The sequence below is a fragment of the Salmo salar genome, chromosome 01, assembly GCF_965601325.2.
Source record: "Salmo salar chromosome 01, fSalSal1, whole genome shotgun sequence".
Lineage (NCBI taxonomy): Eukaryota > Metazoa > Chordata > Actinopteri > Salmoniformes > Salmonidae > Salmo > Salmo salar.
This window is the reverse complement of record NC_138291.1, coordinates 2478600-2495427: the sequence shown is the minus strand read 5'-3', so window position 1 is coordinate 2495427 and position 16828 is coordinate 2478600. Positions and strand designations below refer to the sequence as shown.

The following is a 16828-nucleotide window of genomic DNA, read 5'->3' as shown; positions in this document are numbered from 1 at the left end:
GAACCCTATTACCTACATAGTGCACTACCCCAATGGGCCCTGTTCAGAAGTAGTGCACTACGTAGGGATAGTGTGGCGTTTGGACCGCAGACCCAGTCTCTGGGGGCTTGGACAGTGGGTTGTTCCCTGATGTAACTATACCTGGCACCAGTAGAAACATTAACCTTGGCTTTGCTCTCTGCTGCTCTCTTTCTCAGACGGATTCTGCAACGGAAACATCACCAACTCATCACCTAGACACTTGTGATGGTGAACAGACGTTCTCACACACACACACACTGGACTCAATAATACACACACACTGGACTCAATAATACACACACACACACACACACACACACACACACACACACACACACACACACACACACACACACACACACACACACACACACACACACACACACACACACACACACACACACACACACACACACACACACACACACACACACACAATATAACAGCCATAACACAGACAGCTTGGTTTAAAGGACAGCAGTAAGGTGCTCCACACAATGCAAACAGTTACCTGTTCAGGAGTCTTATGGCTTGGGGGTAAAAACTGTTGAGAAGCCTTTTTATCCTAGACTTGGCACTCCGGTTCCGCTTGCCGTGTGGTAGCAGAGAGAACAGTCTATGACTGGGGTGGCTGGGGTCTTTGACAATTTTTAGGGCCTTCCTCTGACACCGCCTGGTGTAGAGGTCCTGGATGGCAGGCAGCTTTGCCCCAGTGATATACTGGGCCGTACGCACTACCCTCTGAAGTGCCTTGCGGTCGGAGGCCGAGCAATTGCTGTACCAGGCAGTGATGCAACCGGTCAGGATGCTCTCGATGTTGCAGCTGTAGAACCTTTTGAGGATCTCAGGACCCATGCCAAATCTTTTTAGTTTCCTGAGGGGGAATAGGCTTTGTCGTGCCCTCTTCAGGACTGTCTTGGTGTGTTTGGACCATTCTAGTTTGTTGTTGATGTGGACAAAGGAACTTGAAGCTCTCAACCTGCTTCACTACAGCCCCGTCGATGAGAATGGGGGCGTGCTCAGTGCTCCTTTTCCTGTAGTGCACAATCATCTCCTTAGTCTTGGTTACGTTGAGGGATAGGTTGTTATTCTGGCACCACCCGGCCAGGTCTCTTCCCTATAGGCTGTCTTGTCGTTGTCGGTGATCAGGCCTACCACTGTTGTGTCGTCTGCAAACTTAATGATGGTGTTGGAGTCGTGCCTGGCCATGCAGTCGTGGGTGAACAGGGAGTACAGGAGGGGACTGAGCACGCACCCCTGGGGAACTCCAGTGTTGAGGATCAGCGTGGCAGATGTGTTGCTACCTACCCTCGCCACCTGGGGGCGGCCCGTCAGGAAGTCCAGGATCCAGTTGCAGAGGGAAGTGTTTAGTCCCAGGGTCCTTAGCTTAGTGATGAGCTTTGAGGGTACTATGGTGTTGAATGCTGAGCTGTAGTCAATGAATAGCATTCTCACATAGGTGTTCCTTTTGTCCAGGTGGGAAAGAGCAGTGTGGAGTGCAATAGAGATTGCATCATCTGTGGATCTGTTTGAGCGGTATGTAAATTGGAGTGGGTCTAGGGTTTCTAGGATAATGGTGTTGATGTGAGCCATTACCAACCTTTCAAAGCACTTCATGGCTACAGACGTGAGTGCTACGGGTCTGTAGTCATTTAGGCAGGTTGCCTTTGTGTTCTTGGGCACAGGGACTATGGTGGTCTGCTTGAAGCATGTTGGTATTAGACTCAATCAGGGACATGTTGAAAATGTCAGTGAAGACACCTGCCAGTTGGTCAGCACATGCCCGGAGCACACGTCCTGGTAATCCGTCTGGCCACGCAGCCTTGTGTATGTTGACCTGTTTAAAGGTCTTACTCACGTCGGCTACGGAGAGCGTGATCACACAGTCGTCCGGAACAGCTGATGCTCTCATGCATGCCTCAGTGTTGCTTGTCTTGAAGCGAGCATAGAAGTGATTTAGATCATCTGGTAGGCTTGTGTCACTGGGAAGCTCGCGGCTGTGCTTCCCTTTGTAGTCTGTAATAGTTTGCAAGCCCTGCCACATCTGACGAGCATCGGAGCCAGTGTCGTATGATTCAATCTTAGCCCTGTATTGACGCTTTGCCTGTTTGATGGTTCATCGCTGGGCATAGCGGGATTTCTTGTAAGCTTCCGGGTTAGAGTCCCGCACCTTGAAAGCGGCAGCTCTAGCCTTTAGCTCAGTGCGACTGTTGTCTGTAATCCATGGCTTCTGGTTGGGGTATGTACGTACAGTCACTGTGGGGACGACGTCCTCAATGCACTTATTGATAAAGCCAGTGACTGATGTGGTGTACTCCTCAATGTCATCGGAAGAATCCCGGAACATGTTCCAGTCTGTGATAGCAAAACAGTCCTGTAGTTTAGCATCTGCTTCATCTGACCACTTTTTTTATAGACAGAGTCACTGGTGCTTCCTGCTTTAATTTTTGCTTGTAAGCAGGAATCAGGAGGATAGAGTTGTGGTCGGATTTACCAAATGGAGGGCAAGGGAGAGCTTATTTACGTGTCTCTGTGTGTGGAGTACAGGTGATCGAGAATTTTTTTCCCTCTGGTTGCACATTTAACATGTTGATAGAGATTTGGTAGAACTGATTTAAGTTTCCCTGCATTAAAGTCTCTGGCCACTAGGAGCGCCGCCTCTGGGTGAGTGGTTTCCTCTTTGCTTATTTCCTTAGACAGCTGGCTGAGTGCGGTCTTAGTGCCGGCATCTGTCTGTGGTGGTAAATAAACAGCTACGAAAAGTATAGCTGAGAACTCTATAGGCAAGTAGTGTGGTCTACAATTTATCACAATATACTCTACTTCAGGCGAGCAAAATCTAGAGACTTCCTTAGATTTCGTGCACCAGCTGTTGTTTACAAATATGCACAGACCGCCCCCCCTCGTCTTACCGGAGTGTGCTGTTCTATCCTGCTAGTGCAGCGTATATCCCGCTAGCTGAATATCCATGTCGTCATTCAGCCACGATTCCGTGAAACATAGGATATTACAGTTTTTGATGTCCTGTTGGTAGGATATTCGTGATCGTACCTCGTCTAGTTTATTGTCCAATGATTGCACTTTGGCGAATCATATTGACGGTAACGGCAGCTTTCCCACTCGCCTTCTGCGGGTCCGGACGAGGCATCCGGCTCTTCGTCCTCTGTACCTGTGTCGCTTCTTCTTGTGAATAACTGGGATGTCGGCCCTGCCGGGTGTTTGGAGAATATCGTGAGTCCTGCTTGTTGTTGAAAAAATCTTAGTCTAATCCGAGGTGAGTGATCGCTGTCCTGATATCCAGAAGCTCTTTTCAGCCGTAAGATACGGTTGCAGAAACATTATGTACAAAATAATGTACAAATATTGCGGAAAAAAAACAAGTAACACAATTGGTTGGACGCCCGTAGAACTGCTGCCATTCCTTCCGGCGCCATTTTATCCTCTCAGTTGAGGACTTGAAGGCGCCTGTTTCTCAAACTAGACACTCTAATGTACTTGTCCTCTTGCTCAGTTGTGCACCGGGGCCTCCCACTCCTCTTTCTATTCTGGTTAGAGACAGTTTGCGCTGTTCTGTGAAGGGAGTAGTACACAGCATTGAACGAGATCTTCAGTTTCTTGGCAATTTCTCGCATGGAATAGCCTTCATTTCTCAGAACAAGAATAGACTGACGAGTTTCAGAAGAAAGGTATTTGTTTCTAGCCATTTTGAGCCTGTAATCGAACCCACAAATGCTGATGCTCCAGATACTCAACGAGTCTAAAGAAGGCCGTTTTTATTGCTTCTTTAAATCAGAACACTACACTATACTATATGATACTATACTACACTATATGATACTATACTACACTATATGATACTATACTACACAGTCTATACATACTTTATGTTGTCAGAAACATTTGCTTGAAATGAAAACGTCTTGTTGTATCTGGAAAAGCCTGTGTAGTTCTCTCTGTCCAGAATATCATACCTCTCCATGAAAAACATCTGCTCTGCTCTGTTCTGTTCTGTTCTGTTCTGTTCTGTTCTGTTCTGTTCTGTTCTGCTCTGCTCTGCTCTGCTCTGCTCTGCTCTGCTCTGCTCTGTTCTGTTCTGTTCTGTTCTGTTCTGTTCTGCTCTGCTCTGCTCTGCTCTGCTCTGTTCTGTTCTGTTCTGTTCTGTTCTGCTCTGCTCTGCTCTGTTCTGTTCTGTTCTGCTCTGTTCTATTTATGCTCTGTTCTGCTCTGTTCTGTTTGACTCTGTTCAGCTCTGCAGACAATTCACTACCATTCCTTTCCTTCACTGTGTGCATAGAACGCCCAGAATAAACAACAGGAACAAAACCAACAAGACCTGTCCCAGAACCAAACACAAACATCTTAAGGACTCTTCTGTCTGTGGTTCATTGTGTGTGTTTGTAGATTTAATGTCTGAATATGGGAGCCCTGGTCACCAGTGGAGTTTTCCTGCATTTCCATGGTAACTGTTGTTCTATCTAACAGAGCCCAGTAGTTACCATGGTTACTGTTGTTCTATCTAACATAGCCCAGTAGTTACCATGGTTACTGTTGTTCCATCTAACAGAGCCCAGTAGTTACCATGGTTACTGTTGTTCCATCTAACAGAGCCCAGTAGTTACCATGGTCACTGTTGTTCTATCTAACAGAGCCCAGTAGTTACCATGGTTACTGTTGTTCTCTCTAACAGAGCCCAGTTGTTACCATGGTCACTGATGTTCTCTCTAACAGAGCCCAGTAGTTACCATGGTTACCGTTGTTCTATCTAACAGAGCCCAGTAGTTACCATGGTTACTGTTGTTCTCTCTAACAGAGCCCAGTAGTTACTATGGTTACTGTTGTTCTATCTAACAGAGCCCAGTAGTTACCATGGTTACTGTTGTTCTCTCTAACAGAGCCCAGTAGTTACCATGGTCACTGATGTTCTCTCTAACAGAGCCCAGTAGTTACCATGGTTACTGTTGTTCTCTCTAACAGAGCCCAGTAGTTACCATGGTTACTGTTGTTCTCTCTAACAGAGCCCAGTAGTTACCATGGTTACCGTTGTTCTATCTAACAGAGCCCAGTAGTTACCATGGTTACCGTTGTTCTATCTAACAGAGCCCAGTAGTTACCATGGTCACTGTTGTTCTCTCTAACAGAGCCCAGTAGTTACCATGGTTACCGTTGTTCTATCTAACAGAGCCCAGTAGTTACCATGGTCACTGTCTTTCTCTCTAACAGAGCCCAGTAGTTACCATGGTTACCGTTGTTCTATCTAACAGAGCCCAGTAGTTACCATGGTCACTGTTGTTCTCTCTAACAGAGCCCAGTAGTTACCATGGTTACCGTTGTTCTATCTAACAGAGCCCAGTAGTTACCATGGTCACTGTCTTTCTCTCTAACAGAGCCCAGTAGTTACCATGGTTACCGTTGTTCTATCTAACAGAGCCCAGTAGTTACCATGGTTACTGTTTTAGCCGGAAGCCGCCCGTTGTTATGATTCTGAACGGTCAAATAGCAACAAAGACAAGAAGCTGCCATGTGAGGAACAGTATGTGGCTCGTTTCAGCTCGTTGTTGTCTTGTTATTGATACCATGTCTTGTTTTGACGTGTTTTGATTGATTTCATGTCAATGCTAATACGACTAACATTCGCTAGCTAGCTAACCAACAAATGTAACAATGTATTTGAGAGACAACAAGTGCCCATTGTGCAAATGTATTTATGTTTTCAATAAACATATGGTGACGAAATATAGTTTACATGTTTTCAACACCGTCTGTTTTGTTGCTAAACAACCAACCCGTGGTTAATGACTGGTATGAGTGAATCCCTGCTTCCTAGCTACCTTAAGATGAATGCAAAAACTGTAAGTCGCTGTGGATAACTGTGTCTGCAAAATGACAAAAATGTACATTTAAAATGTAAAACTTACTTGTAGAAGTTCTTGTTGACTTTTTTCTCGTGAGGGAACCCCAGCATACCACAGATGACCCGGGTGTTTTTGGTGGTCCACCCCACATCACAGATCTGGACCCAGCCGTTCTTGTACTTAATCTCTACCACACCCTCGGTGACGGGCATCTTCTTGGTGGTCACCAGCGGACGCAGACGCACCTTCTCCACCTTGTTCTCGTCCACCTGTGCCTGTAACGACGGGTTTAGGGGTCAGGGGTTATACAGAGCGCTGGGGTGAGGCCGGTGACCCCTCAGAGCAATAAAACAGGCCTCCTGAGTCGCGTTAGCCTGATCCAACATCCTGACTCGCTTTGTAAAAGGAACAGAATGGGATCACTCAAGAGCAGTATGGTCCGACGAGGCTAACGTTACATAGCATGTTGCCAGATCTCTTTGTGGTGTCTTGATAACACCTAGGACAAGACAGCAGCAGCACAGATACAGATACAAAACTGATCTGGAATCAGGGCAGGCTACTGTGTTATGCCCTACAGATACAACAAAAGTCACTAGTCATGACTAAAGGCAGTAATAGTAACTGGTTGTTATTAAAGGCAGTAATAGTAACTGGTTGACTAAAGGCAGTAATAGTAACTGGTTGTTATTAAAGGCAGTAATAGTAACTGGTTGACTAAAGGCAGTAATAGTAACTGGTTGTTATTAAAGGCAGTAATAGTACCTGGTTGTTATTAAAGGTAGTAATAGTAACTGGTTGTTATTAAAGGCAGTAATAGTAACTGGTTGTTATTAAAGGCAGTAATAGTAACTGGTTGACTAAAGGCAGTAATAGTAACTGGTTGTTATTAAAGGCAGTAATAGTAACTGGTTGTTATTAAAGGCAGTAATAGTAACTGGTTGTTATTAAAGGCAGTAATATTAACTGGTTGACTAAAGGCAGTAATAGTAACTGGTTGACTAAAGGCAGTAATAGTAACTGGCTGTTATTAAAGGCAGTAATAGTAACTGGTTGTTATTAAAGGCAGTAATAGTAACTGGTTGTTATTAAAGGCAGTAATAGTAACTGGTTGACTAAAGGCAGTAATAGTAACTGGTTGACTAAAGGCAGTAATAGTAACTGGTTGACTAAAGGCAGTAATAGTAACTGGTCGTTATTGAAGGCAGTAATAGTAACTGGTTGTTATTAAAGGCAGTAATAGTAACTGGTTGAATAAAGACAGTAATAGTAACTGGTTGACTAAAGGCAGTAATAGTAACTGGTTGACTAAAGGCAGTAATAGTAACTGGTCGTTATTAAAGGCAGTAATAGTAACTGGTCGTTATTAAAGGCAGTAATAGTAACTGGTTGTTATTGAAGGCAGTAATAGTAACGGTTGACTAAAGGCAGTAATAGTAACTGGTTGTTATTAAAGGCAGTAATAGTAACTGGTTGTTATTAAAGGCAGTAATAGTAACTGGTTGACTAAAGGCAGTAATAGTAACTGGTTGACTAAAGGCAGTGATAGTAACTGGTTGACTAAAGGCAGTAATAGTAACTGGTTGTTATTAAAGGCAGTAATAGTAACTGGTTGTTATTAAAGGCAGTAATAGTAACTGGTTGACTAAAGGCAGTAATAGTAACTGGTCGTTATTAAAGGCAGTAATAGTAACTGGTTGACTAAAGGCAGTAATAGTAACTGGTTGTTATTAAAGGCAGTAATAGTAACTGGTTGTTATTAAAGGCAGTAATAGTAACTGGTCGACTAAAGGCAGTAATAGTAACTGGTCGTTATTAAAGGCAGTAATAGTAACTGGTTGACTAAAGGCAGTAATAGTAACTGGTCGTTATTAAAGGCAGTAATAGTAACTGGTTGACTAAAGGCAGTAATAGTAACTGGTTGTTATTAAAGGCAGTAATAGTAACTGGTTGTTATTAAAGGCAGTAATAGTAACTGGTCGACTAAAGGCAGTAATAGTAACTGGTTGTTATTAAAGGCAGTAATAGTAACTGGTCGTTATTAAAGTCAGTAATAGTAACTGGTTGTTATTAAAGGCAGTAATAGTAACTGGTTGTTATTAAAGGCAGTAATAGTAACTGGTTGACTAAAGGCAGTAATAGTAACTGGTCGACTAAAGGCAGTAATAGTAACTGGTTGTTATTAAAGGCAGTAATAGTAACTGGTTGTTATTAAAGGCAGTAATAGTAACTGGTTGACTAAAGGCAGTAATAGTAAATGGTCGACTAAAGGCAGTAATAGTAACTGGTTGTTATTAAAGGCAGTAATAGTAACTGGTTGTTATTAAAGGCAGTAATAGTAACTAGTTGTTATTAAAGGCAGTAATAGTAACTGGTTGACTAAAGGCAGTAATAGTAACTGGTTGTTATTAAAGGCAGTAATAGTAACTGGTTGTTATTAAAGGCAGTAATAGTAACTGGTTGACTAAAGGCAGTAATAGTAACTAGTTGTTATTAAAGGCAGTAATAGTAACTGGTTGACTAAAGGCAGTAATAGTAACTGGTCGTTATTGAAGGCAGTAATAGTAACTGGTTGTTATTAAAGACAGTAATAGTAACTGGTTGACTAAAGGCAGTAATAGTAACTGGTTGACTAAAGGCAGTGATAGTAACTGGTTGACTAAAGGCAGTAATAGTAACTGGTTGTTATTAAAGGCAGTAATAGTAACTGGTTGTTATTAAAGGCAGTAATAGTAACTGGTTGTTATTAAAGGCAGTAATAGTAACTGGTCGTTATTAAAGGCAGTAATAGTAACTGGTTGTTATTAAAGGCAGTAATAGTAACTGGTCGACTAAAGGCAGTAATAGTAACTGGTTGTTATTAAAGGCAGTAATAGTAACTGGTCGTTATTAAAGTCAGTAATAGTAACTGGTTGTTATTAAAGGCAGTAATAGTAACTGGTTGTTATTAAAGGCAGTAATAGTAACTGGTTGACTAAAGGCAGTAATAGTAACTGGTCGACTAAAGGCAGTAATAGTAACTGGTTGTTATTAAAGGCAGTAATAGTAACTGGTCGACTAAAGGCAGTAATAGTAACTGGTTGTTATTAAAGGCAGTAATAGTAACTGGTCGTTATTAAAGGCAGTAATAGTAACTGGTTGTTATTAAAGGCAGTAATAGTAACTGGTTGTTATTAAAGGCAGTAATAGTAACTGGTTGTTATTAAAGGCAGTAATAGTAACTGGTTGACTAAAGGCAGTAATAGTAACTGGTTGACTAAAGGCAGTAATAGTAACTGGTCGTTATTGAAGGCAGTAATAGTAACTGGTTGACTAAAGGCAGTAATAGTAACTGGTAGTTATTGAAGGCAGTAATAGTAACTGGTTGATTAAAGGCAGTAATAGTAACTGGTTGATTAAAGGCAGTAATAGTAACTGGTTGACTAAAGGCAGTAATAGTAACTGGTTGACTAAAGGCAGTAATAGTAACTGGTCGTTATTAAAGGCAGTAATAGTAACTGGTTGTTATTAAAGGCAGTAATAGTAACTGGTTGTTATTAAAGGCAGTAATAGTAACTGGTTGTTATTAAAGGCAGTAATAGTAACTGGTTGACTAAAGGCAGTAATAGTAACTGGTTGTTATTAAAGGCAGTAATAGTAACTGGTTGTTATTAAAGGCAGTAATAGTAACTGGTTGTTATTAAAGGCAGTAATAGTAACTGGTCGTTATTAAAGGCAGTAATAGTAACTGGTTGACTAAAGGCAGTAATAGTAACTGGTTGACTAAAGGCAGTAATAGTAACTGGTTGACTAAAGGCAGTAATAGTAACTGGTTGACTAAAGGCAGTAATAGTAACTGGTTGACTAAAGGCAGTCATAGTAACTGGTTGACTAAAGGCAGTCATAGTAACTGGTTGTTATTAAAGGCAGTAATAGTAACTGGTTGTTATTAAAGGCAGTAATAGTAACTGGTTGTTATTAAAGGCAGTAATAGTAACTGGTTGTTATTAAAGGCAGTAATAGTAACTGGTTGACTAAAGGCAGTAATAGTAACTGGTTGACTAAAGGCAGTAATAGTAACTGGTTGTTATTAAAGGCAGTAATAGTAACTGGTTGACTAAAGGCAGTAATAGTAACTGGTTGTTATTAAAGGCAGTAATAGTAACTGGTTGACTAAAGGCAGTAATAGTAACTGGTTGTTATTAAAGGCAGTAATAGTAACTGGTTGTTATTAAAGGCAGTAATAGTAACTGGTTGTTATTAAAGGCAGTAATAGTAACTGGTTGACTAAAGGCAGTAATAGTAACTGGTTGACTAAAGGCAGTAATAGTAACTGGTTGACTAAAGGCAGTAATAGTAACTGGTTGACTTAAGGCAGTAATAGTAACTGGTTGTTATTAAAGGCAGTAATAGTAACTGGTTGTTATTAAAGGCAGTAATAGTAACTGGTTGACTAAAGGCAGTAATAGTAACTGGTTGTTATTAAAGGCAGTAATAGTAACTGGTTGTTATTAAAGGCAGTAATAGTAACTGGTTGTTATTAAAGGCAGTAATAGTAACTGGTTGTTATTAAAGGCAGTAATAGTAACTGGTTGACTAAAGGCAGTAATAGTAACTGGTTGTTATTAAAGGCAGTAATAGTAACTGGTTCGTTATCTGAAAGGCAGTAATAGTAACTGGTTGACTAAAGGCAGTAATAGTAACTGGTTGTTATCTAAAGGCAGTAATAGTAACTGGTTCGTTATTAGAAGGCAGTAATAGTAACTGGCTTGACTAAAGGCAGTAATAGTAACTGGTTAGTTATTAGAAGGCAGTAATAGTAACTGGTTGACTAAAGGCAGTAATAGTAACTGGTTGTTATTAAAGGCAGTAATAGTAACTGGTTGTTATTAAAGGCAGTAATAGTAACTGGTTGACTAAAGGCAGTAATAGTAACTGGTTGACTAAAGGCAGTAATAGTAACTGGTCGTTATTAAAGGCAGTAATAGTAACTGGTTGACTAAAGGCAGTAATAGTAACTGGTAGTTATTGAAGGCAGTAATAGTAACTGGTTGACTAAAGGCAGTAATAGTAACTGGTTGTTATTAAAGGCAGTAATAGTAACTGGTTGACTAAAGGCAGTAATAGTAACTGGTTGACTAAAGGCAGTAATAGTAACTGGTCGTTATTAAAGGCAGTAATAGTAACTGGTTGTTATTAAAGGCAGTAATAGTAACTGGTTGTTATTAAAGGCAGTAATAGTAACTGGTTGTTATTAAAGGCAGTAATAGTAACTGGTCGTTATTGAAGGCAGTAATAGTAACTGGTTGACTAAAGGCAGTAATAGTAACTGGTTGACTAAAGGCAGTAATAGTAACTGGTTGACTAAAGGCAGTAATAGTAACTGGTTGACTAAAGGCAGTAATAGTAACTGGTTGACTAAAGGCAGTCATAGTAACTGGTTGACTAAAGGCAGTCATAGTAACTGGTTGTTATTAAAGGCAGTAATAGTAACTGGTTGTTATTAAAGGCAGTAATAGTAACTGGTTGTTATTAAAGGCAGTAATAGTAACTGGTTGTTATTAAAGGCAGTAATAGTAACTGGTTGACTAAAGGCAGTAATAGTAACTGGTTGACTAAAGGCAGTAATAGTAACTGGTTGTTATTAAAGGCAGTAATAGTAACTGATTGACTAAAGGCAGTAATAGTAACTGGTTGTTATTAAAGGCAGTAATAGTAACTGGTTGACTAAAGGCAGTAATAGTAACTGGTTGTTATTAAAGGCAGTAATAGTAACTGGTTGACTAAAGGCAGTAATAGTAACTGGTTGTTATTAAAGACAGTAATAGTAACTGGTTGTTATTAAAGGCAGTAATAGTAACTGGTTGTTATTAAAGGCAGTAATAGTAACTGGTTGTTAATAAAGGCAGTAATAGTAACTGGTTGACTAAAGGCAGTAATAGTAACTGGTTGTTATTAAAGGCAGTAATAGTAACTGGTTGACTAAAGACAGTAATAGTAACTGGTTGTTATTAAAGGCAGTAATAGTAACTGGTTGTTATTAAAGGCAGTAATAGTAACTGGTTGACTAAAGGCAGTAATAGTAACTGGTTGACTAAAGGCAGTAATAGTAACTGGTTGTTATTAAAGGCAGTAATAGTAACTGGTTGTTATTAAAGGCAGTAATAGTAACTGGTTGACTAAAGGCAGTAATAGTAACTGGTTGACTAAAGGCAGTAATAGTAACTGGCTGACTAAAGGCAGTAATAGTAACTGGTTGACTAAAGACAGTAATAGTAACTGGTCGTTATTGAAGGCAGTAATAGTAACTGGTTGACTAAAGGCAGTAATAGTAACTGGTTGACTAAAGGCAGTAATAGTAACTGGTTGTTATTAAAGTCAGTAATAGTAACTGGTTGAATAAAGGCAGTAATAGTAACTGGTTGTTATTAAAGTCAGTAATAGTAACTGGTTGAATAAAGGCAGTAATAGTAACTGGTTGACTAAAGGCAGTAATAGTAACTGGTCGTTATTAAAGGCAGTAATAGTAACTGGTTGTTATTAAAGGCAGTAATAGTAACTGGTTGACTTAAGGCAGTAATAGTAACTGGTTGTTATTAAAGGCAGTAATAGTAACTGGTCGTTATTGAAGGCAGTAATAGTAACTGGTCGTTATTGAAGGCAGTAATAGTAACTGGTTGACTAAAGGCAGTAATAGTAACTGGTCGTTATTGAAGGCAGTAATAGTAACTGGTCGTTATTGAAGGCAGTAATAGTAACTGGTTGACTAAAGGCAGTAATAGTAACTGGTTGTTATTAAAGGCAGTAATAGTAACTGGTTGACTAAAGGCAGTAATAGTAACTGGTTGACTAAAGGCAGTAATAGTAACTGGTTGACTAAAGGCAGTAATAGTAACTGGTTGTTATTAAAAGCAGTAATAGTAACTGGTTGTTATTAAAGGCAGTAATAGTAACTGGTTGTTATTAAAGGCAGTAATAGTAACTGGTTGTTATTAAAGGCAGTAATAGTAACTGGTTGACTAAAGACAGTAATAGTAACTGGTTGTTATTAAAGGCAGTAATAGTAACTGGTTGTTATTAAAGGCAGTAATAGTAACTGGTTGTTATTAAAGGTAGTAATAGTAACTGGTTGTTATTAAAGGCAGTAATAGTAACTAGTTGTTATTAAAGGCAGTAATAGTAACTGGTTGACTAATGGCAGTAATAGTAACTGGTCGACTAAAGGCAGTAATAGTAACTGGTTGTTATTAAAGGAAGTAATAGTAACTGGTTGTTATTAAAGGCAGTAATAGTAACTGGTTGTTATTAAAGGCAGTAATAGTAACTGGTTGACTAAAGGCAGTAATAGTAACTGGTTGTTATTGAAGGCAGTAATAGTAACTGGTCGTTATTGAAGGCAGTAATAGTAACTGGTTGACTAAAGGCAGTAATAGTAACTGGTCGTTATTGAAGGCAGTAATAGTAACTGGTCGTTATTGAAGGCAGTAATAGTAACTGGTTGACTAAAGGCAGTAATAGTAACTGGTTGTTATTAAAGGCAGTAATAGTAACTGGTTGTTATTAAAGGCAGTAATAGTAACTGGTTGACTAAAGGCAGTAATAGTAACTGGTTGACTAAAGGCAGTAATAGTAACTGGTCGTTATTGAAGGCAGTAATAGTAACTGGTTGACTAAAGGCAGTAATAGTAACTGGTAGTTATTGAAGGCAGTAATAGTAACTGGTTGACTAAAGGCAGTAATAGTAACTGGTTGTTATTAAAGGCAGTAATAGTAACTGGTTGACTAAAGGCAGTAATAGTAACTGGTTGACTAAAGGCAGTAATAGTAACTGGTCGTTATTAAAGGCAGTAATAGTAACTGGTTGTTATTAAAGGCAGTAATAGTAACTGGTTGTTATTAAAGGCAGTAATAGTAACTGGTTGTTATTAAAGGCAGTAATAGTAACTGGTCGTTATTGAAGGCAGTAATAGTAACTGGTTGACTAAAGGCAGTAATAGTAACTGGTTGACTAAAGGCAGTAATAGTAACTGGTTGACTAAAGGCAGTAATAGTAACTGGTTGACTAAAGGCAGTAATAGTAACTGGTTGACTAAAGGCAGTCATAGTAACTGGTTGACTAAAGGCAGTCATAGTAACTGGTTGTTATTAAAGGCAGTAATAGTAACTGGTTGTTATTAAAGGCAGTAATAGTAACTGGTTGTTATTAAAGGCAGTAATAGTAACTGGTTGTTATTAAAGGCAGTAATAGTAACTGGTTGACTAAAGGCAGTAATAGTAACTGGTTGACTAAAGGCAGTAATAGTAACTGGTTGTTATTAAAGGCAGTAATAGTAACTGATTGACTAAAGGCAGTAATAGTAACTGGTTGTTATTAAAGGCAGTAATAGTAACTGGTTGACTAAAGGCAGTAATAGTAACTGGTTGTTATTAAAGGCAGTAATAGTAACTGGTTGACTAAAGGCAGTAATAGTAACTGGTTGTTATTAAAGACAGTAATAGTAACTGGTTGTTATTAAAGGCAGTAATAGTAACTGGTTGTTATTAAAGGCAGTAATAGTAACTGGTTGACTAAAGGCAGTAATAGTAACTGGTTGACTAAAGGCAGTAATAGTAACTGGTTGTTATTAAAGGCAGTAATAGTAACTGGTTGTTATTAAAGGCAGTAATAGTAACTGGTTGACTAAAGGCAGTAATAGTAACTGGTCGACTAAAGGCAGTAATAGTAACTGGTTGTTATTAAAGGCAGTAATAGTAACTGGTTGTTATTAAAGGCAGTAATAGTAACTAGTTGTTATTAAAGGCAGTAATAGTAACTGGTTGACTAAAGGCAGTAATAGTAACTGGTTGTTATTAAAGGCAGTAATAGTAACTGGTTGTTATTAAAGGCAGTAATAGTAACTGGTTGACTAAAGGCAGTAATAGTAACTAGTTGTTATTAAAGGCAGTAATAGTAACTGGTTGACTAAAGGCAGTAATAGTAACTGGTCGTTATTGAAGGCAGTAATAGTAACTGGTTGTTATTAAAGACAGTAATAGTAACTGGTTGACTAAAGGCAGTAATAGTAACTGGTCGACTAAAGTCAGTAATAGTAACTGGTTGTTATTAAAGGCAGTAATAGTAACTGGTTGTTATTAAAGGCAGTAATAGTAACTGGTTGACTAAAGGCAGTAATAGTAACTGGTCGACTAAAGGCAGTAATAGTAACTGGTTGTTATTAAAGGCAGTAATAGTAACTGGTTGTTATTAAAGGCAGTAATAGTAACTGGTTGTTATTAAAGGCAGTAATAGTAACTGGTTGACTAAAGGCAGTAATAGTAACTGGTTGTTATTAAAGGCAGTAATAGTAACTGGTTGTTATTAAAGGCAGTAATAGTAACTGGTTGACTAAAGGCAGTAATAGTAACTAGTTGTTATTAAAGGCAGTAATAGTAACTGGTTGACTAAAGGCAGTAATAGTAACTGGTCGTTATTGAAGGCAGTAATAGTAACTGGTTGTTATTAAAGACAGTAATAGTAACTGGTTGACTAAAGGCAGTAATAGTAACTGGTTGTATTAAAGGCAGTAATAGTAACGGGTTGTTATTAAAGGCAGTAATAGTAACTGGTTGACTAAAGGCAGTAATAGTAACTGGTTGTTATTAAAGGCAGTAATAGTAACTGGTTGTTATTAAAGGCAGTAATAGTAACTGGTCGACTAAAGGCAGTAATAGTAACTGGTTGTTATTAAAGGCAGTAATAGTAACTGGTTGTTATTAAAGGCAGAAATAGTAACTGGTTGTTATTAAAGGCAGTAATAGTAACTGGTTGACTAAAGCCAGTAATAGTAACTAGTTGTTATTAAAGGCAGTAATAGTAACTGGTTGACTAAAGGCAGTAATAGTAACTGGTTGACTAAAGGCAGTAATAGTAACTGGTTGACTAAAGGCAGTAATAGTAACTGGTTGTTATTAAAAGCAGTAATAGTAACTGGTTGTTATTAAAGGCAGTAATAGTAACTGGTTGTTATTAAAGGCAGTAATAGTAACTGGTTGTTATTAAAGGCAGTAATAGTAACTGGTTGACTAAAGGCAGTAATAGTAACTGGTTGTTATTAAAGGCAGTAATAGTAACTGGTTGTTATTAAAGGCAGTAATAGTAACTGGTTGTTATTAAAGGTAGTAATAGTAACTGGTTGTTATTAAAGGCAGTAATAGTAACTAGTTGTTATTAAAGGCAGTAATAGTAACTGGTTGACTAATGGCAGTAATAGTAACTGGTCGACTAAAGGCAGTAATAGTAACTGGTTGACTAGAGGCAGTAATAGTAACTGGTTGACTTAAGGCAGTAATAGTAACTGGTTGTTATTAAAGGCAGTAATAGTAACTGGTCGTTATTGAAGGCAGTAATAGTAACTGGTCGTTATTGAAGGCAGTAATAGTAACTGGTTGACTAAAGGCAGTAATAGTAACTGGTCGTTATTGAAGGCAGTAATAGTAACTGGTCGTTATTGAAGGCAGTAATAGTAACTGGTTGACTAAAGGCAGTAATAGTAACTGGTTGTTATTAAAGGCAGTAATAGTAACTGGTTGTTATTAAAGGCAGTAATAGTAACTGGTTGACTAAAGGCAGTAATAGTAACTGGTTGACTAAAGGCAGTAATAGTAACTGGTCGTTATTGAAGGCAGTAATAGTAACTGGTTGACTAAAGGCAGTAATAGTAACTGGTAGTTATTGAAGGCAGTAATAGTAACTGGTTGACTAAAGGCAGTAATAGTAACTGGTTGTTATTAAAGGCAGTAATAGTAACTGGTTGACTAAAGGCAGTAATAGTAACTGGTTGACTAAAGGCAGTAATAGTAACTGGTCGTTATTAAAGGCAGTAATAGTAACTGGTTGTTATTAAAGGCAGTAATAGTAACTGGTTGTTATTAAAGGCAGTAATAGTAACTGGTTGTTATTAAAGGCAGTAATAGTAACTGGTCGTTATTGAAGGCAG

General features: G+C 38.8%; 1 protein-coding gene across 2 annotated transcripts in view; it reads right to left on the bottom strand.

The window, feature by feature from the left end:
- Positions 1 to 16828, bottom strand: part of LOC106593885 (lysyl oxidase homolog 3B) — a 106295-nt gene that overhangs the window by 44049 nt on the left and 45418 nt on the right. For both annotated transcript variants that reach the window (XM_045704320.2, XM_045704305.2), the window contains exon 4: positions 5937 to 6148. In XM_045704320.2, the coding sequence (XP_045560276.2) occupies positions 5937 to 6148 (212 nt within the window). The remainder of the gene's footprint in view (positions 1 to 5936; positions 6149 to 16828) is intronic.